Source organism: Limanda limanda, chromosome 14 (genome assembly GCF_963576545.1).
Source record: "Limanda limanda chromosome 14, fLimLim1.1, whole genome shotgun sequence".
Lineage (NCBI taxonomy): Eukaryota > Metazoa > Chordata > Actinopteri > Pleuronectiformes > Pleuronectidae > Limanda > Limanda limanda.
In genome coordinates, this window is record NC_083649.1 from 23,167,806 (window position 1) to 23,194,380 (window position 26,575).

A 26,575-nucleotide genomic window follows, 5' to 3' on the forward strand; every position below is an offset into this window, starting at 1 on the left:
AACTATGATGGTACAGAGAGGATTGAGAGAAGGAGAGTAGGAGGAAATAGTGGCAAGAGCAGGCGCATGTGGTCACTGCTGGAAGACTGAAACTATATTTTGAACTTTAAAACAACAAGCCCTATAGACAAATACAAACTGAACTAAAGAACTGCTTAGTAGAATCCCATTTTGTGAGTATGTGCTCACATATTGGCAAATTAACTTTTACACAATATATATATTGATTTGCCTGCCAAGTTAAAATCAACCCTTCACACTTATTTCCTCACATCAATTATAACTAATAGGTGGTGCAATTAAATCCTCCAGTAACTGTTTTAGAACACACAAAGAAAATCATAAAATAATCTTGCATGTTTATGATCTTTCACTTTTTGTTACTTTCAAGAGTTAGAATTTCATGTCAAGTGATAGAAAAACTGAGCCTAAGGAGCACTAAGCGGTGTTTATCTAAAACAGAACTATTTTATTCAAGGAGCATCATTTGGGAGAATGAAAGAAAGAAAGAAAAAAATACAATCTCAGCAGTTTCAATGCACTTCCTAGCTGTGCTGAATGGAGCTCTCCATGGTGCTGAACTGCGCCACAGACATTACAGAGAACAAGACCACTGGTTTGAGTGCAGCTACACCATAAAACAAATGTATTAATGGAATACATTAACACTTAATTAAAGGGACTATAAAGATAGAGATTTACTGTAGACTGCTAAAATGAAGTTGTTTCTAGAAAACATCTTCTTCTGCTCTGTATTAGACTGATGATGATGATCTAGTGACGAAGCAAACGGTTCTCTCTCCAACTTGAACATGAAGAAATCCCCACAAGTTAAAACCACTGCAACATGCTGTGTGAATGAGAGTCTATAAATGGAAAGACTGAAAACCACATTACAGTGATTATGTTGAAGGAACTGAAGAGACAAAGTGCTGCTCTGTAATGAGTCACCCTGTCTGATCATGGCCCCGAGCTACAGCCTTCATCTACAATACTGTATGAACTACATATTGACATGACATATAATCTGGTCTTCAGACTGTAAAAACATGTTTTCTATAAAAAGATCCTGCCAGTGGAGTGAGATGATTTTACTTATCTACTGATAAAATCTGCCTTTAGCCTGATCTGCTTATGCGATGCTTTATTTCCAGGAAAAGAGTCTATATTAGAAACAAATTAAATTATTACATTTTAACTAAACAGTCCAGATTAACCCTGTGTTTAAACTTTTTTTTTTGATATGACACATACACAGGTTTACTAAGTAATGGAAGAAGTAACCCAGATCTGTGAAAATAGTAATACTACAGTGTAAACAATACAACATTCAAATGTTTCCATAGGTTTAGGTAGATGCAAATTATGTTCATCATTAAGAAATGGACTTGAATTATTTTATTAATATTTTTTATGTCGGCAAATGTCTCTAAAAGTTCCTGCATTATCTTAAATTGTATTGGATTTTTACTCTTACTGACGGATAAATATGAACGCAGCATTTTAAAGTTTCAGCTTTCAAAGGTTGACCAAAGTAAATTATGTGTGGTGTGTTTGTTTTTTAAGTACAATCTGAGAATGTAGTGGATGAGAAATATAATATAAAAGAAAATTAAAATACTAAATTAAAATAAAATAACTTCAAAAAATAAATAATTACATGACTTGAGTAAACACTAGTGAATTTTGGTAAATACAAACCAAACTGACTCACGAATAGACAGAGTAAAATGTAAAAAAAACAACCTTTTACACACTGTAATAATAATAAAGATCATAATAATAATACAATTCCTACCAGGAAAACCTGCATTTATACTTTATATATATAACATCTTTATCTATTGATTTTCATGCTAATCGAGATTAAAAACCTGTCATGAGGATGTGTTGAAGGCTCATAAATGTGTATACATGTTGGTGTAATTATGGATGCTGATGTAAACTGATAAACACGTGTTCTCCATTGGCACATAGGAACTACTGAGGCCTCGCTCTTCTCTCATCAGCACCAACTTCCATGTGAAGGTTTCAGAATCAATCAAAACAATCTCCTTTCACTAAGACCTACAATCATTTATAAGTCCAGCTTTATATTAAGGGTCGAGCTACACACATTTAAAGGACCTGCACACTGACACACATGTGACATAAACACTAAGATATGCTGCATATTAGCTAAATAATATAATTTTAAGTCAAAGACCAATAGGTAGGTAGGTGAAATAGGTGAAACCTATGAGTATACGTTCTGTGTTGGTTTCAATTAATACATATTGTTATAATTCAAAATGTATAATTGTTGTACGGAAACTGATGTAAAAAGAACCTTGGAATAAATTTAGGAAAATATAAAACCAGTGCTAACCACATTCAAACAATGATGAAGTTTGTGACATGTTTAATCATCAACCAATACTGAGCTCATGTCGGTGGGAAGTCTTGACACTCTGACCCTCTTATCCCAGTTACATCTCCAGTTAGAATGTCGTCGCTTGTTTACCGGATGACTCCACCACCATGTAATCAAATCCTCACAGAAGCCTCCACTTTTCCTACAATGCCTCAAAAATCACAATGAGAAGATCTCTCTCCTTTTCCTTTATATCATTGCTTTTCCATCCCATCTCTCTCCCCTCCCCTTGTCCCTCTTTGTTGCTGTCCATTCTGTCTCCTTGCTTTTCATCTCTTGCTTTTTTCCTTGGTGATTCCCTTCCCCTCCGCTCCCCATCCCCCTCTCCCCGCAGAGCATTAGCTTGCAGTGGTCAGGCCGCTTGACAGCTGCTCCACCTGAAGAATATCAATCAATGTTGCTGTGGAGACAGAAACAGGCTCTCCTTTATTTTCTATCCCTTCTTTCCCTTGCATCGTCTCCGTCTCGCATGTGGCTGCTCGTGTGCTGAACACAATCCACTGTTTGTTTGTTTTTTTCATATATTTATATATTTAACAACTTGAACTGAGCTGATTCAGGAGCATGCTATGGCATCTTTTGCCGCTAATTTCTCTGAGGTGTGACTAATTGAGTTGCGGATGCGAGAACCCAAGATGTCTCAGACTATCACTCGAGACGAGCCAGGCAGACAGGCGTGGGACGGAAGTGTCTATCACTACGAGCACATGACAGAAGAGTGAGCACTGTACAAATCAAGCTGCTCAATATAGAACAACACTCAATATGCTATAATCGCCATGAAGCCTTGCTCATCCATGCATGAAAAAAGTCAGTGTTGAAATGCTTTTGGTATGTAGTTTTTAAAAATGTTTTCTTGTATATATTTAGCTTTTAACCCAGTAGCCTTCAATAAATAAACCCTATAAAGATAATTCCTATTGTTCTGAAAACAGGTTGTGATTATATCACCTAGCAACAATTCCACCTGGAAACCCGAACTATCAGGAGACCAATCAAGTTCTTCTGTCTAATTGCTACAATCTACCTTACCATGCAGCTCCCTCTCCCATTACATGGCTCCAGCCCTGCTGCTGCACATAATAGCGAGCAGTTAAATGGCTCCCCACAGACGCATCGTCAGTGGCACCGATGCCAGGCCCGCCAGCGGAGGGTTAAGTAAATATTGGGCGAAGCATCTGCTCTCAAAGTGCCATTGTCTGCCTGTGCTCCTGCCTGGTCCCAGTCTGGTATAAATCACACACAGCAATTAGTGCCACGCCGTCCCCCTGCCCTCGTTAAACAACCCTGCCTGCTGAGGAGGCCCATAAACACCAGACACCAGCCTGCATGGGTGGAGGAGAGAGGGGCGGGATGGATGGATGGATGGATGGAAGGATGGATGGGTGGATGTGACCAGTGCACGAGTGTTTGCTTTGCTATTTTACCGCTAACACTTTAATAGGAGTAAGTTAACCATAAGCCTTGCCATAATTGACAGCTAATAACATGCTCGTATTGACAGTGATAGAATGCAGATGTTTAGCATATGTTTACCATGCTCCCCATCTTAGTTTAGTTTGTTATTAGTGTACCAAGTGTAGATAAGGCTGATGGGAATTCCTTTAGGTTCAGGTATTGGCTCATAAAATTGAAGCATTCAACAAATTTAAAGTTGGACCATGAGGATGTAACTGAGGTCCATGAGACCAGTGATTAACCTTGAAACACAGCAGTAACATCCATATGACTAAATGGTCAGTGTCTATATTTTGAATTTCTACGCAATGCAGCACTTAAGAGACCTGGGTTGTTAACAGTACAGGAAAAGCTGAAACCAAAAGGAGAAATTGAAGGAGATTCAGCTCCAGGTGATTCCTCCATGTATTTTTTCCATGGCTATTTTTTTTAACCCCTAAAAAGTGTGCAGGCATCAAGGAAGAGGAGAGTAGTGTCTGGCAAAAGATCAAATGTGTAATTAAAGCCTCGATGTGTGGGCTGAGTGGATGCACTTTGTTTGGTAAAAAGCTTTCAAATAAGCAAATTGAGAAACGGGAACCAATCAGGGAGTCAACAGGGACATACAGTAAGGGAGTCAGGAGAAGAGACATGTAGCAGCTGTGACACCATATAGATTGTCATTTTTAATGGTATTGTGTGTTTCCTTACTCTTGTTGCGGGTTAAGGGCCGAGTGTGCAGCACCTTTAAGACCTATGAGGCCAATAGTGATTTGTGAGTATGGAATACACAATTAAAATTTGATTGATTCATTGATTGATTGTATAAAAAATACCAAAACACCAATAATCCCAATACAAAATTACATTAAATGTGGTGGACTTTTAGCTAACCACAAAAGTTTCCTGTTTCGGCAGACATGTAGAGGAGTAACGCTGAAATCTCTATTCAGTATGCTTTTAATATTATTTTATTTTATGCCACCATGGTAAAAAAATTGTATTCAGATTACAGCTAACATGTCTTATTCAGAATTGAAAAAGTCTTTCTTAATAATCAATAACAAAGATCATAATTAAAATAGCTTGGCTGTGTGTACAACTGTTCTACACGAACCATTAACACAATTAGAAAAGAAAAGACTTGTTAGTCAGCTTGCCAGTTCAAAACAAGGGAGGCCTTCTATTCTTATTTAACTTACACGAGTATAACAGCCTGCGCCAATGATCTAGATTATGGTCTACTTTATGATGCAAGCCCTAAAAAGTCATAACCAATGATCACTGGGCTGATTTTTATCATTCATCAGCCAGTGATCTGAAATACCTAATTAAACCTTCAATGTAATTTAGCTGACAACAGCTGATGAAAGGACAAAAACAGCGGCTGGTTTGAGGCGAGTTAGCCATCAGCACCCCTATTACCATATTGCTCTAAATTACCACAATCACAGGGGGAGCATTTAACATGCCACCACCCAGTGGAAAAAAAGGGTCCCACAAATAATCAGAATGAATGTAAGTGATTTACATTCTGCTCTCTTTGTGATTGTGCTACCAGTTGCTGTTGTGTCCAGGGTAATTAGGAGATAATGAGAGTGTTATTGGGCAGTGGGCACATTTAGAGAAGGAGAGAGGGAGACAGACAGGGAGGGCGCTCGGGTGCTCATTGACTTGTCAAAGGGACGATGCTGCATGGGCTGACTCCACCACCATGACCACCTGACTGCCACTGACTCATGAGAAGGCAGAGGAGAGGGGGATGAAGGGGATGGGGGAACTGACATGGAGGAGGGGGATGTGGAAGTATGGCTCCAGCAGGATGGGAGTGCTGGTTAGCAGTGGTGCTCCTGGAGCATAAAATATACGAGGAAAAAAAATGTCATTGAGGGAGCACTTGCTTAGATTTCTTTTTTTTTTATGTCTTTGTACCCTCCTGCTATTCCTCATTTCTTTTCTTACGCCTTGCCTCGTCTGCTCTGTGCCTGTGCAGAAAAGACTTGTAGACAGGACGACAATTGTGCAGCAGCAATCCTTCTGAAATACGCCTCCCTCCAATTCCCCTTCTCTCCCAGACGGATTCTCCTGTTAAGGTGCATTGTGAGAGACAGATAGAAAGACAGGGGGGGGAGAGGTGAGCTGGTTACTGTGGCAACCAGGAGAGTGACTCTTAGGCAATGGCATATGCATAGGGAGGGAGAAGGAGAGAGAGAGATTGAGAGAGAGAGAGAGAGAGAGAGAGAGAGAGAGAGAGAGAGAGAGAGAGAGAGAGAGAGAGAGAGAGAGAGTGTGTGTGTGTGTGTGTGCTGATGAAGGGATGTAAAGGGAGGGTGTAGTAGAGGTGGTGTTGGGGGGCTGGAGGAGGTAGAGTGCAGGAGGCAGATCAGAGGGAGGTGTCAGTGGGTTACTGCGCACACAGAGATTCACCCTCTATTTCTACCCCGGCAGAAGAAAGGGAGGCAGAAACAAAAGGAGCTGTCTTTTGAATGGTCGCTGTGCTGGATTGGACTGTCAGCGCTTCCTCCTAACAACCTCACTTAGCTGGTTGCTGCTCCCACTCCCAGACACTTCCTTACTCTCTCTCTCTATCGCTCTTTCAGAACGTGCTTGAGTCATTCTCAGATAAAATTTTACCACTATAAAATGTCCAACTGCTGGATTAGAGCGTTTTTTCCCCACATTACCATCAACAAATCTCTAATTTTATCCAACCAGCAGTAGAAAACCCAATGATAATCAGATATCTACAAACATATAAATGAAAGGACTTTGATAAACACGACATGTTGTTTCATTCGGACTAAACAAAGTGATTGGCTGGTGCTCTTGTCTTTCACTAACCAACCTGCCAGCCTACACCGTGATGAGCCATGGAAAAGTCGGCTTCTAGCAGTTGTCAGGCACTGTCGTGTTATCATTGACAAGAGGACCGATGACAACGGGTGGGATGGATTGATTTAACTTTTCCAGGATAAGCTTTTCTCCACTTGCTACTACTACATTACATTAAAGCAGTATGTATTCGGTAAAGATCTATTGTCGACACACTGGCTGAAGTTCAACTCAAGATTAATTCATGAAACTATGCAATACCTTCACTTAACAGTAGCTGCCAAATGAGGGATAGCAATTATTATTAAAACACGATGTAACAATAGCAGAAGTAAATGACCTAACATTAGCTAATTGGTCCAAGCAGAATGAGAAAGACTGCAGCAGCATGACCCATATGCACGTTCAAGGGTGCATGTTACTGCTAATGAATTCAACTATTCATTTGTATTCAAAATAATTGATTTATTCTCTGTAACTGACTTACAGTTGCAGCTACTTTCAACGATCTGTCTGAATCTTGCCATGCCTCCATGTTACACAACTAGATTATTACAGATTACAGCTATCACAGATTATAACATTGGTCCCATTTCTCAATTCAAACTTGGCCCATTGTTTAGAAGAGGCCAATTGACCTTTAAACTCTTTCCAGAGGCGTTGTGACTTTCCCAGCCTGTTGTGAAGACAAGAGGAGGATGATAGTGAATAGCCTCTGACCTTATGACAGGAGCCCACAGAGAAACAGACTGCCAGAGACAAACAGAGCCATGGGGTGGGTGTAATGAATATGCTGCCCCCTATGGCGGGGATGACCTTATAAACAACAACAAACTGTCACTATGGCCAGGCCTGCTGGGAGGTGCCCTATGTGCAAGGGCAAATGGCCTGGAATCCACTGGACAGGATTGCCAAAGCTCACAGAAGAGACTCTTATTAGACATTATAACACAGGACAGGCTCTTAGACTGCTGGGGTTTTTAACAATCAGTCAGCCTCAATCTGGAATGGAATATTTAAATCCATTCATCAACCTGCTGACATGACAGCATCAGTCATTTTTGCACCCCGACGTGAAATGCATTTGTTGTATTTACCCAGAAAGATCATCAAAAGTCTCATCGATGCTGCGGTGGTGAACGTGCTCCCGCTATGTCATGTAACGCTAAATGACTGCCTTTATTATACAAGACAAGCTACACCTGCGATCGCTGTGATCTCAGCAAGGCGTTCGGAATCAAACAGCCGAGGAGAGACAGCCTCATGTTTCAAGGGGGACTTTTATGTCACTATAAGGGAGACGGGGGAAGAGCAGCGGTGGAGGGTTAGAGAGTCAGAGCGAAGACATATGGCATCTTGAATTTTGGGCAATGAGATCTGACAGGTTAACTGAACATTTGGCAGGGGGGGGGTAGCGAGTGGTAGGGGTGCGTGGGGAAGAAAAAGGGTAGAGGGGAGGTGGGGAAGAAGAGGTGGAGGAGTTGCGTGTGGGTGTTGGCATGTGCGTGTGTGTGTGTGTTTTGGGTGAGAGGGGTAGGTGGGTAAGGTTGCTAAACACTCCCATCTGTTCATATCCCGAGGCGCTACTCGGCCAGTTAGCTACAGTCTTATGCAGATGAGGTGTTGCTGTGCCAGCTCCTTCCACTTACAGCGGATATATTATTCAAATATATTTGAATAATAGGAATGACTGGATGGGGAAACAAGCAGGGTCAAGCTGTTTTCTGGGGACTGTTTGCTTTTTACCATTAAATGATCACAGCTTCTTCAGGCTGTGTGAGAGCCCTAACTATGTCCTCATTATGGTTTGCCTTCCTCTGGGCCCCAAGCACCGTCCCAAGAGAGAGATCTGCCAAACAGGGGTCCTCCATGCGCACTGACATACATTATTTGAGCTATTAGGCTATTTTGAGATGCTAAGCTATACCCATAATGTCCCTGTAATAGAAGGGAATGGTACCTTACAACGGGCAATTTAAATGTGGTTAACATACAGTATATAAAACCTGCCTATAAAACCCTACATTATAATAAACCTGCAGTAAAATAATTTACATATATCATTGTAAACAGTCTGCTCCAAGACAATTAACAGAATTAGATAATAAAGTCCTTGAAAGATTTCTTAGCATCATAAACTCCGACTCCAACCCACACCGCTGACTGCAAAGGGGGTTTTAAGGGGTAATTCAGCGAGATGTTTGCATCCCCCACATCCTTGTTCTTAGACACAGTCATGTCATGTGGATGCTACCCCTACGTGATCACATAGTCAAATGAGGATAAGGAGCTTTTGATGGAATGAGGGGGATAGGAGGGGAGGGAGAAAAAAAAAACGGCTGAAGAAGTGGAAGGAAAGCAAAGCCCGGACTGATTTGAATCTGGTAAACTGTCAGAGAGAGGGATTAACCCACCAAATCCCCGGCGAAAATAGAGGCCCAAGTTATTTACTAGCCTTACAACCAGCTGCAAACCATCTGTACTTAATTGTAAGACACAAACTTTATGAAGATCAACTGGGGATTGGACCACAAAGCCTCTTACGCCACTGAATTGGTGTCCCTGCTTCGAGGGAGAGTATGGGAGGGTGCTCGAGACATGTCACATGTGCTTTGGAGGACATGGACTCCACTGCTCTCTCTCTAGTCTCGCCACATCCCGACAAATACATAGACAAACCTTGTGTATTAGAGTAGGGGGTGGAGAATAAGGGCAGAGAATTAAGATGCGATTAACTAAACATGTGTTCCTACAGTTCTGTACAAAATGACACTGTCAATAGAAGCTACAACACACAGAAACCTACACACACGCGACTGGCCATTAAGGTTCAAAACATTTAATTAGCTCGAGCGCAGAAGCCTTTTAACATGAGGCCAGTCATTGGTTCCCAATTAGGCATGTAAGTGGCCGGGTGACCTAGACTTAACCATGGAAATCAGCATAAGGGAGACAATACACTGACCATGAGACTTAAGCCCAGTACAAAACCTGCATGTGGCATTGTTTAATGTAGGTCGTTGTTTTGTTCTTGGCAGCCATCTGAAGACAGGAGATAAGAGGTCCTGTCCAAGCCATTGAATGGCAGGTAGCCAGCGTAATCCTATTTAACGAGATCTGGGCTGAATCTGGGATGGGGCGTGTTGGTGGGGTCACACAAGGAACCCGGCGGGGTCAGGCTGCGGCTTTGTGGGTGGTTTGGTCCTAAATATTGTCTGTCTTAAAAACAATGCGCATTTCACTGCCTGTGTTTGTCCTGAAACTGATACATAAATGCATGTTAAGTGCCTCTGAGCAGTATTATCACAGCAAAGTGTGCATTAATATGAAAAAAAGGGTTTTACAATTTTCTGAAGGGTAAGAATGATCAAATAAGGATTCAAGGCTTTTCTCCACGGTGGCCTCACTTCTAGGAAACTCACAGACGAGTTACCCAAGAATATTGTGTGATCTAAGCCGCTGGCCGCTTTAACTCATTTATTTTCTTCCACTGCGCTAATTCCTCCCATCTCCATATGTTAAGGGGCGAAGAGGGAGGGGGGAGTGCGTGTGGGCAAGTGTGTACGGGCAGGGGTGAAGGGGAGGGGGTGTCAGGGATTAGACCATCCTGTCTGGACATACGCCTTGTGTAATCATGCTGGGGCGGCTGGTCATTGTGCATCACCGTCCAGTATGGTACTGTTGTGCTCAGGATTCTGTGTCGTAACTTCAAAAACAAACAAGAAAAGCTACAGAGAAGCATTAAAGCATCTGCCCTGCACCTACAAACTGACAATTGAATATAGCACCAACCACAGAACCAGTGATGTGAACTGCGTAAAAAGTGTAAAGATGAATTAAATTGCATTGCATGTAACTTCTTGTGTATCACATAAAATGCCTCATTTCTTGAGCGTGGCCATAGCTTTAAACTACACCATCACCATCATGTATGAAATGAAATCAGATAGACTCAGTAAGACATACACCAAAATTCATAACCAGTCAAATTCCAGTCCGATGAGAAGATTAATGCATGGAGAGCCTGTAGCGTTGTCAGGGGCCCTGTCCTCCACTTCGCATCGTCACATCCTAACTTGCAATAAACCTCCACCCCCCACCCCCCCCCCCCTCACTCCCCCCACCCTATACTCTTCCACCTCTCTTCATTAGCAGGTATAATCCCCGATGGCCCATCTGCCAAAGCCACAAACCACACACAGAGCAAACAAGGCACAGGACAAGCTGGCCATTAAGGGGCCTGTTTGAATGGGCCGACCTATCACTTACATGGACAGTGTGTTTGCGCAGGCCCATACAATGGCACTGGTATTTTTTACACAGATAAGGAACTATTTGAACTCCGGGAGAATGAGGCTGATGAGCAGCGCACCTGCTTGTTGGTGTGTGTGTGTGTGTGTGTGTGTGTGTGTGTGTGTGTGTGTGTGTGTGGTTGTGCGTGTGTGTGTGTGTGTGTGTGTGTGTGTGTGTGTGTGTGTGTGTTTGTGTGTGTGTGTGTGTGTGTGTGTGTGTGTGCGTGTGTCTGTGAGCAGCTGGGAGGGCTTCCTGAGATAGATGCTCTCACCTCCTTAAGAAAAAAAAAATACAGACTTGACACCAACAAGAATGAAATTTCCGCTTAAATTTTAAATCTGATAACAGCTCTCTCCATTTCTCGACTTTCCCCCCAAAAAACTGACTGATTCAACCCAGACATCACTGTGTCCTGTTACTCTGTCTGAAGAGCATCACCACATTAATAATGCATCACTTCACTAAATGTTCTTAATCTGAAAAGGGCCTTGGTTAGGAATCCAAAAATAATACTGTTTTCAAACCAGCTCAGCCTTTCAGTGTGTACTGAGAACCAGCACTGTTCCAACATCTCAGAGAGGCTGACACAAAATGGCTGCCTTGGACTGAAAGAGGCAGTAAGAGAGAGCAGCAGCAGCAGCAGCAGCAGCAGCCCAGACGGAGCAAATCTTTTACTGGTCTCCCTCTGCTTCTTCACGCTTACTGGGAAAAGATTAGCAAATCACCAGCAAACCACCACTTGATTGCACCCCCCCCATAAGACTTCCACAATATCACCATCACAGCAAGACATTTGGGGGGGTTGCAGTTCGACCCCCAGGCCGCCCAACCAGGATTACATTGTGGAAATGTAATCCTGGTTTGGGGGGGCTGAAGGGATCAAGGCACTAGAAGACACAATGTAATCAGAAAGAACGTCTACACGCCAAGAGTCAGACCATGAGATAAACCCACATAGAGATTTATCCACGATATCAATTAGAACATATGCTCGGACACATTAAATGGCAAATGACACACTGAGTGATGGTTGGTCAATGAGGGCAACACACACTTAACATTTACAAAATGTTCTACAAAAACTCATACACTTTAATTGTAGCAGGTTTTTTATTTTTCTTTGTAAATAGGAAAAATTAAGGAGTTATTTTTAGATTTACTTCATGGTTGCAAAAATATCAAATTCAATTTCAGTTCATAATGTATTCCGTACCGACACACAGTACATGGATATAATAAATTTATGCTCACAAGTGTAGGAGGGTGCTAAACTCCACAAAGCTGATGAAGTGAGGACATGTGTGTGTGTGTGTGTATGTGTGTGTGTGACTTAATAGCTGCACAAGGTCACATGATCGCATCTCCATTTTGGGACCTGGGACACACAAACATAAACGCACTATAACTTTAAACATGGCCATCGCGGACACTGAGCGCACAGAGGTGACATCTTCAAAAAAAGAAAACACATCAAGCTGAAGTGGGAAAAAAAAGAAAAACTGGCAAACATACAGTGAGCTTAATAGCTGCTGAGAGAGCGGAGCTTATCTTCCCACCACAGCTAATATGAGCTTCTCAATTAGATGAAAGGCTCTCTCTCTCTTTCTCTAATTTTTTGTTCTATTTCTCCAGGCAATTTATTAAGGGTGGGGAAGAAAAAAAAGAAAAAGGAGCAGAGCCTGAGCAAACCGTATTGGCCAAACGCATGACGAGTCATAGCAAGATCCAGCCAATCAGGAGGAGCTGACGGCGTACACTCAGGCCCTCAGCAACAACATGACTATTTACTGTATGCAAGAGAAGAATGTCTTTGCGATTCATCACTGCTCGTCCAAATTTCACACCCGCCAGAACATTACATTTAAATATAAATATACATGAATGCATTAGATTTATTTCATTTTATATAATATTTTTCACTCTTATTATCAATAAGCTTGGGAAAAAGCAATGTAAAAACAAAAGGTCTAAAATTTATATGAAAGAACAGCAGCACCTAACATACTAATTGAACATGTTTCCTTTTACTTTCAGCTGGCAGGGATATTTTTATACAGTTTATTCTGTATTGTGCTTCATAGATTAACCTGATTATGCAAAGGACTCTTCATGCATTCATCAATTTCATGTCTTTGTCCATCAGTATTGTATCTCTCTATATCTGTCAAGTGGAACTAAAGGATTAAGCAAGCATTTCTTTAAAAAAAAAAAAAATCCTCACTTTAACAAAATGGTTCTATAAATATATTTTTTTAGGACTGAGAGTTAAATTCTTCTAAGCAATTCAGTTCAAATGAATAAACATATCTTCAACGGAATCCTGAATAATCGTTTTATTTATAAATTCTTGCATTTAAATAATAGGGAAAATCTATGTTATCACCAGACTAAAGGGTCCTAAAATAAATGTAAATCCAACTGTTGTAGATTTCACATTATTAAATGATCAAAATTAAGATTTTACAAATTGCAAAACATTGTAAACATTGTTTTTTGTCATATTAGATATAAATCATGAGATTAATCCTCCATCTAAGAAAAAAAGGCATTGGTACAAAAAAATTAATGTTGTCTTAAAAATGCAAGAATTTGCTCTTGATAATTGTTAAATATTTTAGTACAATACTTTTATTTGTTCTAATATCTAATTGTAATTATGCTTTCAGCTACAGTCAGAGAAAAAAAATGTTAAATAACAATGGGGGGATGGGGGGGGGGATCACCTTGAATAAACACATGAAGTCTTCTCAGACCTTCTGTACCAACCTGACTCTTAATCATCCTTCCTCACCATCTGCTCCTCCGCTCCTCGATCAAGAGTCAAGGTTACACATCACAGCTTGAAAAAACACTGCTGCAGGAGCCAGGCGAAACATGACAGGGCACCTGGACCAAAAATGGCTGAGGTGTATGTGTGAGTGTGTGTGTGTGTGTGGGGGGGGGGGGTACAAATCCCAGAGTACCCTCTGCGTGCATTATATGCAGTACTGGAGGATATCATTGCCTCATAGCTGCCTGAGACGTCCATCTATCAAGGTGATTTCTCATGGTGGCTTGTCTTAAACATATCTTTCCACAGGTCACCTTTATACAGGCACCAGCTCCCAACTGAATTAATTCACTTCATTATTCGTAGTTTTGATTAGCATCATAGGAGTAGAGAGGGGGGGGCCTGTTGGTATAATCTTCTCACCGACTTGTGGGACAAATAAGGTTGATAGCTCTGTCTTTGCGTCTTCATTTCTCTATGCCTCATACAAATAATTCCTGTATTGTATTTGCATTTCACCAACCTTTTTTGAACGTTTAAAGTGATTAAACTCTGTACAATGTGACACCAGCACAAACCTCATTTTAGGCCTGTCCACCTTATGCACTTTAACAACCATGAATTATTGAATTATTGAAACGCTCAAATGCCTGTGTGGAGGAAAGGAGATGCTGGAAACAATCACACGTCAGTTAGTCGGGACAATGTGGTGATGTCCAGTGACGTTTAATTTCTCGCTTGTCCCTTATTGTAAGAATCACCACGAGGATGTGAAACTGAAGGCCTGTGTACTTCATGAGTCTGCATCAAAGCTCAAATTTTTCTGTCTTTATTTTTCTTTTGCTCACTTCCTTGCTGTAAATCGTGGTGCAGACAGGGACAGAAAGACAGAGAGAGAGAGAGAGAGAGAGAGAGAGAGAGAGAGAGAGAGAGAGAGAGAGAGAGAGAGAGAGAGAGAGAGAGAGGGTTATAGAGAAGGAGGGAGGCTGTGAGTGGCATGCATGGACAGCCCCTCTGTCTCTCAAAGACACTGCAGCAGCTGCATGCACGCGATAAGAGCAACCATTCACTGCCAGCCCCCTTTTTCCTCCTCCTACACACCAGCACACACTAATACACTTTTCTCCTCTCGCTCTCTGTCTCTCACACCGCACGCGCACACACACACAAACATCATTTATATGCACATCAACATTTCTCCCAGGTTCCTCCAAAGACCCATTTCAAACAGCCTTTGTCAAAACTAAATCATTTGGTTTTCGTTGCTTTAGTTTTCTTCTCTGACGTCAAAATTCCGCAGGGTTAACCGTGGATGAGATGAAGAGGTTTGTTTTGGGGGGGGGGGGGTCACCTTTCTTATATTTTATCTCCAACACTGACTGACCCTCCTCTAGCTGTCCACCGCTCAGAAATCACCCAGCTCTCTATGATAATCTTATATACGGATGACGATTGGTTAAATACCTGAAAATCGCTGCCCCTTAACGACAAATTAGTGTCACTGTGCTGCACACGCGGCTCTGTCATCCCTGTGTAATGTGCTGTGGAATTGGCTCCGATGTTCATCATCTCTGCACCAAAATTGCAACTTGCATTATGTCACCTTGCGTTCAAAGGAATTTTAGGCCTGAATGCATCCCCCGTGTCATGTTGCCTCCTCCAGCCCCAGACAGGGAGAACATCTCTGCGTCTGAATATCCTCTGAACAAACACACCAGCTCAAATACACATAACCTGCCCTAGTGCAGCCCTCATAGTAGTTCAATATACAGCGCTCTGCTTTACATGCAGCGGCAGCTTCAGCCTTTTTATCATAAGATGCATTCGACATGCATCCGCCTACACAATTTATCTTTCTTTTTATGTGACATGTGAAAACATGGGCCTGTCAGTGCCACCTATGCCAATCACTGTGATCCACTGATACCATCCAGCCTCAAATCTATACAGTCCATAGAATGTCTAAGTGCTAATTAATTGGTGGCTCCTTCCACGATTAGCTCATGTTGCGCTTATAGCTAATCTGTATTTTGGCAGGGAGCCAGGCATGACCTGGCTTCTGTCCAGGTCTGGGTGTCACGGAGGCAGTAGCCATGAGCTAGCACAGCACAGCACAGCACAGCACTGGATAAGATGTGTCAAACTGCAGCGGCACAAAGAAGACCTCACTGTTTATCAAAGATTAAGCAGCGTTTAGTATCTCTCCCCCAACCCTCTCCGCCTCCCCCCTCCACCTCCTGCCTGCACTCAAATATACACACATGCACACACACACACCACCACCTCCAGCTCCCACCCTAATTGTTCCCAGCCCCGAGAGTTTAATAAAGAACAAATTGCGGTTATTGGTGAGCAAACAGCACAGTACGGAGGAGGGAGTGCGATCATTGCAGCGTCGGTGCAGTAAAAGGAGAGAAAGGGCATCACCCAATTTAATTAATATCTCTGTCAGTCTCAGGCTAAGGCTGGAGCGAGCTGTGTGGAGAGGGATGTAGTAAGCACACACACACTATAATCTATAGGTGATGTTTCACTGCACTGGACAGTTGTAACATCTTCGTAACATATTGAAAAGTGCGATATATAGCTGCATCATGTTTTTCACCTGCTATGCTGTAATAAATCACTCCTAACATTGCTAAACTGCAGTACACAACTGAAACAGAAATTACTACAGCTGTTGGGATTGGATGTTTCCATATTTTTGTTATGTACAGGTGAATTTAATAACAGTAAAATTAAAGCCAGCTATATAATCTTACATTATAATTTCATTGATCTCTGATATATACGTTTTCTAGATTTATTTGTACTTGTATTACATTTTCTTACTTATCTATCTATCTTTCTATCTATCTATCTATCTATCTATCTATCTATCTATCTATCTATCTATCTATCTATCTATCTATCTATCTATCTATCTATCTATCTATCTATCTATCTATCTATCTATCTATCTATCTATCTATCTATCGATCTATCTATCGATCTATCTATCTATCGCATTGGTGAATTTTCTGTTTCTCTTCTCACTGTTTATTTTACCCTTAAAGCTTATCATGCAGCCTGCATGCTGCCCAGCCCAAGTGTATCTACCCATCATGTTCCCATAATTCTTTGTAGCAGCTGCAGCCAGATTCATGCACACAGGTATTGATTTTCTTCCCAGTTTTTTTTTCTCCTTCAGCACAACCCTTTATTTATCATGCTAAGCCCCTGCCACAGGGTGTGAGGAGAGAACCAGCTCGTAGCTTGTGAGAGGAAGCAGTGAATTCGACACGGGAGACGCTTACCACGTAACCTGGATTTATTTTTGTTTATCTGTTATTTATCTGCCAGCGCTGCTCTGTATAGTATAATCCTGCTCTGTGTGGGATGCATGTAGAGATATGCATGTGTATGTATGCGTGTGTGTGATTGTCAGTGTGTGTATTCCTGCGTGTGTGTGTTTGCAATGTCCATCCATCCACCCGTCCATACAAACACTCCATTCTCCACAGGCCACCTGACCCATTTTTCTGTGTGAATAACAATACTCCAGCCAATCATGGGCAGACAGAATGACGAATGCTGGAAAAAGACTCTACATCCAGCCTGTCACACGTCAGAGTCCCAACCCTGCCTGTCGACAGAGGCGAGGCAGGGATGGAGAAGGAAAAAAAGAGAGAGAGAGAGAGAGAGAGCTAGTTATCCTATCCTCTCTCTCCCCATTCTTCCTTCCCCTCCCTCTATCTCCACCACACAGGGACCAGTAAAACCATTACACACCCACCCCAGCCCCCAGCTCAAGGTTGTGCTGCACCAATGGCTGTGCTTCCTACGTAGCATTCTAAGAAAAGCGAAAAACTGACAGCGAGCGAGCTGCAAGGCTGCTCCCAACAAAAGACATTAATTATTACATGCTACCTGTAGGCTACAACAACACACAATATATGGCATATGATCAACTCCCTCCCTACCCTGGAGACACTTGTCTACATTAGGGCAACATTGATCCAGGAACGTCACAAACTATCGAAAAATACACTCGCTTTCATACCTTCCTTTAATTTTCATTTATGCTGTTATGTTATTCATCTTAACTGTTACTATACTGCCTGCATGGACCTATCAGGGTTGACTCTGTGTATGGCGGCGAGGATGAGTTGAAAATGCAAAGGTCAGCTCAGTTTTGCCGTCATCATCTGTGCAACCCTTAACTCACCGAATTTGCATGGCTTCATACCAGTGCGTCTTTTTTAGCTTCCTTGAAATGAAGGAGGACTGGAGGAGAGACAGTGGGCGCTGTGGAAACACACGATAACGTCCAGCAGCCTTTTGATAGCAGCTCTTGATATTTACTTCAAAGGCCTATTATACACAGCCAATTAAACTGGCATAGAGCGGCTGGCTCGTCTTCCTCTCGGCAGTGGCTGCAGGGATGATGACTGGCTGCAGAAATAACTCCAACACATCCCAAATGTCAACAAACATGAAAGAACCCGTGAAACATACAAGATGGCTCAGCATTTGGCCGGACCCAAAGTGTTAATATGCAATATCCTGAACCAACTATCTCCACACGCAACTGAACCCGGCAGCACTGAGTGATGGGTAATTAGAGGCATTGACCATTAATTAATTTGATTTTGTGATAATAATAAATAAAAAGAAACAAGATATTAGTCAACCAATGTAATTATTCATGCATGTGTGAATGAGGTAGCAACAGAAACAAAGTGAAATAAGGAGAATGACTTAAAGAGGAAAAGATTGAAACGAAGGAGAGATGAGGGTGGACTGAGCAGAGCAAAGAGAATCTGTGGTGTGATGGCCGACGGCCCTCGTGCTTAGCTCGTGTTCTGAATGAAAAGAAGCCCCAGTGTGTGTGTGTGTGTGTGTGTGTGTGTGTGTGTGTGTGTGTGTGTGTGTGTGTGTGTGTGTGTGTGTGAGTGTGTGTGTGTGTGTGTGTGTGCGTCTGCAGTATAGTGCTGGGGGTTTGGCCCCCTCTCGGCCCTGCTGGTGCTGAATGCAGAGCAGGCAGCATCAGGCCAAGGCAAATGACTACAAGGCCTCCTCAGTGACTGCAGCACGGGCTGCACCTGGGGACTGGCCCTGCACAGCAACACAGCCGCAGCCACACACAGTCCATCACAACGCATCCCTAAGAGCAGCCCTACAGGAGACGCACACGTGTCCAGGTTTATTTAACATTTTTACCATTTTCTTTTAAATCCAAATATAATCACAATGATCTGGGCCTTTGTATCTTTATTTGATTTTTTACCACCTAATTTGATGCTACAGTATCTTAAAATACAGCCCAACTGATATACAACCTTTGATGCCCGTACTGATACTGGTATTGGAGGGTTTAAATCACATTTATTTTACTTAGAAAAACGATAGGAAAAAAAGATTTAGGTTCCCTAATCTTGTTTTTCTGCAATACCTTTTATGGTTAAAAAATTGACTTGCCACTACTGTGCACATTATAGAACGGCTACATTGTTAAAAAAAAATCAGTCAGGCTCTACTTTAAAGGGGATTCCAGCTTTTATGGATTCACAACACCTGCACAACCATATGCACACTGCTCCACTGCACCAGTACCAGCAGCAGCCATCTCAAAGGAGCTTTTTCATACTGGAAAGAGCAGTTTCTCTGCACTGTTTCCACACAAATCCAGTGTTACATGTCAATTCCGTGTTGTATATCTTGTAAAAGATCAAAATGCATAAAATGTAGTAGCTTATGTTTTTATCTGTGACATTAAACAATAAGGACAAAAACTGTTATTTTTGTAAAGCATGCAGCTTCCAAATGTACGTTATGTTATTCCCTGACATCATCGTTTGTCTGACAGGTTCCAGAGTTTGTTGCAACCAAAAACTATGACAAACAAGATGTCCACTGTTACTGTGGAAACATCTGATTCACAAAATATCCACCTTCTTTTTCTGCTGACCTCTTACATCCTCTTATTTTGGCCCTGACTCCTGCTGATGTTTTTTTTGACAAAGATGAATATTGCTGGTCAAGCACGAGACACCGGTCTGATGTACAGTGTAGTAAAATGAATGTGTTTGCGGTGCTTGTGTCCGGGGCTTTTACATCTTAATCATTTGGTGGATGCATTTATCTAAAACAACAGAGGGACAACTGTAACGATTCAGTACTAAGCAGCAGTATTATGTGCTAAATCTGTTCAATAAGACAAAGTGCAGAGATCAGGTAAAGATGTAATTTACAGTAAGTAATGGTTAGACAATTGGATTCATTGTACAAACAACAGTTTGAATTTAATAATAATATACTCTATATATTAGGGAGGAATGGACGTCATAATAAGTCACGTTTTATTATGAAAATATAAATATTGTACATCAATGAATAACTGAATAGTTATATATATAAAGGTGGGTGCTGATCGTTGACGACTTGGACTATGGCAGGGCTTCGGTTTAACTATTCCATTTTCATAAATCCTTAGAATGGGCGTTCTTTAAAAGCTTCATCATACAACGACATATTCCCTCTATTGTGTCCATAAATCATAGAAGGACATCACAATCAGACGTGCTCCTGATTGGCTCCCCTTTATAAACGATAACTCAAATCCTCTTAGTCTGGACAGTTTGCAGCCTTTAAACCAATGAATAACCCAAATTTCTTTGTTGCACACATAGATAAATGACTGTTCGTGAGCATATTATACAATAAAAACAAAGGCAAATGATACACAACTACCTCTACCCAGCTGATTTAGTCAGCCCAACCGCTGGTTTCCACCATATTGTATATGTTTCCACACGTGGTTCAGTTACTGCAGGTGGAATAAAACAATGTATCCTGCTCAGTGGAATAATTAAACTTGTTTCCAAAGCAAATCAACTTGTCAAAAAGAGTAAAAGAGAAAATACATTAGAAACATTAAACAGTAAAATTTAGAGTCCAGATTGGAGCACAGTGGAGTTTATATTTTCTGCAGTGGTTCTGTTAAAACCCCAGCCTACCATAAAACCACTGTATCAGACAGCTTTACCGACCTGTTCCTTTTATTGGATGTCCTGACTAAATGCATTTTTCAACATTATTTTTTATTCTATTCTAATGGACACCAGGGTTCTTTAAGTGGTGCTTTGTTAGTCTACCCTGCAACAGCTCAAAAAGCTCTACGTCCAGTGAGACTTCCAGAGGGCCTGTCTGACAGGCGCTCCACATCAAGCTGCACCTTCCAAACTGAAGAGCCAATTCAATTATTCATGTCAAAGACAGAGAAGCTATATTTCACAAAGTTTTTGTTGCAAGTCCAAGTGTTGATATTATTTTTATACGTTAAAAATTAAAATGTTGAAGCTTGGTCATAGAGACGAGGGTTTGAGCCATCTTGCGTTGAGCTGTCAGTCAGTGTGCGTATAGACGTGGGTACACATGCACTCAAAGTGTACTTAAATGTGTGTACTAAGGAGGATGAGGGGAGTGGACGGTGCGTCAGTCGGATGCGTGCACTGAGATGTGAATAAAGACCATTTGCTCATGGATTCATAGGCTTCTGTCATCCATTATTTATCATGGAGAAGAGCAGTGGATTGGTGGCTGGGTGATTTTTCTGACAGCGTTTACATGGCTGACGGCTACAGATGTGACGATTTTTACGGCTCAAGATAAACACTTTGTTTTGACAGTGCAGAACTTATTCTATGAAGATTGGGTGAAAAGTGAAAAGGCTGAAGGTTTTTGGATGACCTGATACGGTATATTCCTGAATCGTAAGGGCCCACATGAGCAGAAAATACCCAGTGCAGCGGGTTATTGGTTTGATTCCTGGCCTCCTTACTGTGTATCAATACTCTTCCTTCTACCTGGTTTCCTCTTTCATTCTCTGTCTATATACTGAAGGTATAAAAGGCCACATTTTTTTGTAAAAAACAAGCTTTCTTCTTCTAAAATATTTGGTTTGCTTCAAACTATAAAACTTGGTTATACCATATAGATGTATTCAAGATGTGAAAAACGACGGTATATTTGCCAGTAACGACATAATCATTGTATATACCCACACAACATGCTTGCGGCTAATCCATTTGTGGACAATTAAGAGATTGCTATAGATTTCACCATGGCTGATTTCACCTCAGTGGACAAATGTGAAACGTCAACAAAAAAAGCAGTCGCTGGCCAGCATTTGCCCTCCATCCAAAAGCAAAATGACATTAGCTCTTGTCTATTGAGTTTGCTAAATGCACCACATAAAGTGAATTTGCCCCCCAGGGCTGGGAAACAATCACGCAGGCGAGCATTCCATTTAAGTGATTTGAATGATCGGGGCACTGCAGTGCTTCCTATCAGCCAGAGAAATGGGTCAATACACTGAGACTAAGTGACACGGCTGGCAGCCTGGGCTCTCATGGAAGACCGGGCAGAGGAAGAGGAGCGGGACCTCACTGTCATTGGGTCAGACAGACGTAGATACACAGACACACACCCACTCGGTGACCCAGTGTGCCCCTCCAGCTGGTACAAGGTAGGCCTTTGCGTGGTCAAATCCAGACCAACCACACCTCTGATGTCCCAATGCTCATCACCTCACAAACAGCAACTGTCATTGGCCAGAACAACTTTGGAACATTCACTTTCATACCACTGTAAAATTATGATAAAAGAAACTGGGAACATCTAACTTTGGATGAAGACCATATTAGTTCCCCTGATGTTAAAGAAGATGTAGCTTTGTCACATCTTTCTACTTAATGTCTTTTACATTTGTAGCATCGACTTTTCAGTACATCCATTGTAATCATGGCAAGAAAGCTTAATATAAGAACCTCCTTCCACAAATGAACAAATGGCACACACTCATTTGATCTGATTGGTTTGTAAACCATATGCGTTGTAAATATAGTCAGGGATGTTTCCCCATTACATGAACTCCCTCCTCCATACTGCGTTTATTAGTGTAATTTCTCATCAAAATGAGACGTGAGAAAAAATCTTACAAGAAAATTCCGCAAAGAACTTAACAAGATCCTGAGAAATATGATCCTGAATATCAAAGTACCAAATAGTGTTAGTTCTTTTGGATAAAATAAAGACAGATGCTGTGACTTACTTTCAGCGTTGATTGACATTGTGTCTTTCTCCCAGGACACAACAGTGATGTAGGCCTCCACTGAGGCAGGGATAATGCACTTGAAGACCGCCACATTGCCTCTCATGGCTTTCTGGTCCTCCACCCGGACAGTGTAGGGCTCTCGAAGGACTGGGAGGAGGGGACAGAGAGGTGTGTTGGGCATAAGTTGACAAACTAGTAATACTGAGCTAAGGCAAGATATCCCTCATTATTGAACATGATTGTTGAGTGAAGACATTAAAACTGACCAGCCTTAATATGGACATCCTGGCTCCTGATTCTCCCTGAGGGGTTCTCCGCTGTGCAATAGTAGGTGCTGTCGTGGATGAGTTTGCTGAAGCTGGAAGGGGGGATGTGGAAGATCTGAAGGGTGCCATTGGGGTGCACATGGCGGATCCCTGGCACGTCGTAGATCTCCTCGCCTGTGGCCAGGTACCAGCGCAGTGAGACTGGGGGCAGGCCTGCGGCGGGACAGGGCACCGATGTCCCTGTGGTGCTGGCGAACACTACCTCTTGCACAGATGCATTGACAAAATATAAGCTGGAACGTAGATCTTCACAGAAAACTGCAGGGAGAGAAGGAAGATCACAAATAAAACCATTGGATTATTATAATTTTGTATTTCCTACAATATTTGATTTATTATTGCAGACGTTTTAAACATGATCAAACTGTGCGCCAACCACTGGTGACCCCCTCACATCACAGAGCTACTACATTTGACAGAACTGTGCTATCCTGCTCCTCTGTTTTACCCTGAGTGTTTTTTCCCTGGCTGCCCGTTGTGTTTGTGCACACTGCAGTGGAGGATGGTTGCAGAAGTGTATCTCTTGTTTTCTATGAAGAGTCATTGCAGCAAAGCTCTGGGAGAGCAGCAGTGGGAGGGCAACAGCCAGCAGAGCACCAAAACAAGCTGGCCTACAGAACATGTATACCTGTAGCCACACCCTTTCTCTACAACATACACCTGAGTGTATACATCACTCACACGCAGAGATAAACAAAACATCACAATCTTTTCTCAACCCACTATATGTCTCAGAAATCCAGTGAGTCATTTTCCAAGAGTAGGGGCATGTCTTGGTAAAGGTATGGGAAAAAAAATGCTATCAACTCAAACAGTGCACTCATGAAAGGTCACTCAGAGCGTACATACTTCCGCCAAGGCTGATATCGGCTATATCTTCAAATTGGATAAACTACATGTAAAAAAAATAAGATACATCTGAATCATTATCCAGATCCACGCCGCATTTCACCTGTAAATGGTTATCAGCCCTGTCTTCATGAGATCTCTGCATTATTTCTTGATAAACTCACCTTAAATGTCAAATAACATACCATCTTACAATGGAATTCAAGTTCCTTGGCCCTTAACCCATCCTTTCCTCAAGTTTCAATATTATCAATTCAGTTGTTTTTACGTAATCCTGCTGCTGACAGACAGACAAACAGCAATTCAAACTTCACCTCCTTGGTGGAGGTGTATCAGAAAGTGGTTACATCATATCTTTTGAGTAAGAATGCCAAAGGTCATATTGGTGTTTTCAAGGTTCTTATTTATTTGTTTTTGTGTGTTTGTGTTATTCTCACACAACCAAGCAAACATTCTTTCTTGATATTGAGATTTTGGCCAGTTTAATGTGATGCACTTCCAACCTAGCACCTTACTGTGCAGGCAATACAACTCTTTGCTGTTATGGACAACCTACACTGTCGGCACAAAGCCAGAATATGTGAACTGCTGGATCTCAAGCAAGAGTGAATGCCTTGTTTTATACTTCTAGTGCCTTTTAAATATTTTTTTTTAGGGCTGGGCAACGATTAAAAGTTTTAATCGGATTAATCGCATGATTTCCCTTATTAATCACGATTAATCGCATTTATATACGCAAAATCCAATAATGAATTAAAAAGTAGTGTATAGCGCAATTTTATTTTCAATGTTGTGCCATATGAACGAAAGTTCCATAACATTTGTTGTGCAAACACTTTTAACATCAGCATTTAATACAGTAGCAGTTAAATAAAATATTCAATGTAAATCTCAACTTAACAATGTTATCAAAGCAAATACAAAGTTAAAGCTCAATGCCACTGCCAGGGCATTAATGTTATCCTCTTCGTTATGAAAAATGTATACTCCTCCCTGCGTCTAACGTAGTCTGCCGAAGCCTCGCTCCGCTCGCTGTTTCGTTGAATGATTTGCTGATATCAACTGTGTGTTTTGCATTCAGGTGATATTTTAGACTGGAAGTACTCCGGTGATAAGAAAATTCACCTCGGCAGTGGCTACAAATTACTTTGGTTCTGTCGACTCCGCCGTCTGGAAGAACTTTAAAATGAAAATGGCCATGTGAAAGCTCCGTAGCCTTATCCATGGTTGTTTATCCGCCAATTATTTTCTTTTTTCCGGTTCCGCAGCAGTCAGCAACAGACTTTCACAAAATAAAAGCCTGACTTTCACAATAAAACAATAAATAATCAAATCTGAGTTAATGCGAGATAAAATAATTAATCGAGTTAACTCATCACTTGAGTTAACTCGTAATTAACTAGTTAACTTGCCCAGCCCTAATTTTTTTATATTTAAGTTGTCCAGAAATTCATAATGCGGGATAACTGCAGCTCTGAATATCTGTATACTCTGTGCACACTTCTGCAAATAAAGAACCTTCAGACCACACATACAGGGCTCAGGAGATAGAGAAAGGTCGTCCACTAATCACCAGGTCGTCGGTACGATCCCCGTCTCACCTTCTCTGCTTCCCCAAGCGCCCATGGCCAAGATACCAGCCACAAATTGCCTCTGATGGCTGTGCCGGCAGTGTGTAAATGATGTGTGATACAGAAGGTGCAGCACATAATACGCTAAATGAATGTGTGAGTGAATGGGTGAGTGGAAAAACTGTTCTGTAAAGAGCTTTGAGTGGCCGTCAAGACTAGAAAATCCATTTAAATACAGAGAATTTACAACTCAAACGCACACAAAACCGTGACTTGTTTCTTTTCTGAGGGACAGGTAACTTCATAAAATACTTTCCTAAACTACATAAGTATATAAATGTAATTAATGCAAAAAGAAACTAAAGGAGTTAATATAGATGAATCATTAAACTGAGTAACTACAATCAAAAACAGTATTGTATAAATTGTTTTTTTGCATTTGCCGAAACAGAATGAATGGCCTAAATGCTCAAAGTTGTTGCTGCTTGTTTAGTTTTCACCTCTGTATATTAAATATGTCTCAATTTACGTTTTATGCTCCTAGGCTATGCTAAGTCTGCACAAAATATTTATAGAAACGGTTTTTAGTGTTGTTTTTGTATTGTTTCTCTTCAGTCTCAGTAGTTCTACTAAGCTGGAATTTATATATTATATGGACATTTTGAACAATATCTAAACTTGACGTGAGTACAGAGAAAAAACAAGTTAAATTGCACTGTGCTGCAAATGTAAACCAGGCATTACAATGCTTTTAATGTTTCAACCTGTTTTATATTTACATTACAAAAAACTAGCAAATACAGAAAGGTTGATAGTTGTACATAACAAAAAGGAACTAAGAAACAAAATAATAAAAAACTGCCATACTCGAGTTGTTGTCATGGTTTGTGCTGCATGGCATCATGCACCAAAAACCACATTTTAAAACAAGCTAATTTGCAAATAATAAGTCCACAACAAACACTGGTGTTTAAAAAAAGGTACAGT

General features: G+C 41.4%; 1 protein-coding gene across 1 annotated transcript in view; it reads right to left on the reverse strand.

The window, feature by feature from the left end:
- Window positions 1-26,575, reverse strand: part of dscama (Down syndrome cell adhesion molecule a) — a 107,611-nt gene that overhangs the window by 40,976 nt on the left and 40,060 nt on the right. Inside the window, exons 3-4 of the mRNA XM_061085352.1 lie at window positions 23,109-23,426; window positions 22,840-22,989 (exon numbers count right to left, since the gene is read on the reverse strand). Coding sequence (XP_060941335.1) covers window positions 22,840-22,989; window positions 23,109-23,426 — 468 coding nt within the window. The remainder of the gene's footprint in view (window positions 1-22,839; window positions 22,990-23,108; window positions 23,427-26,575) is intronic.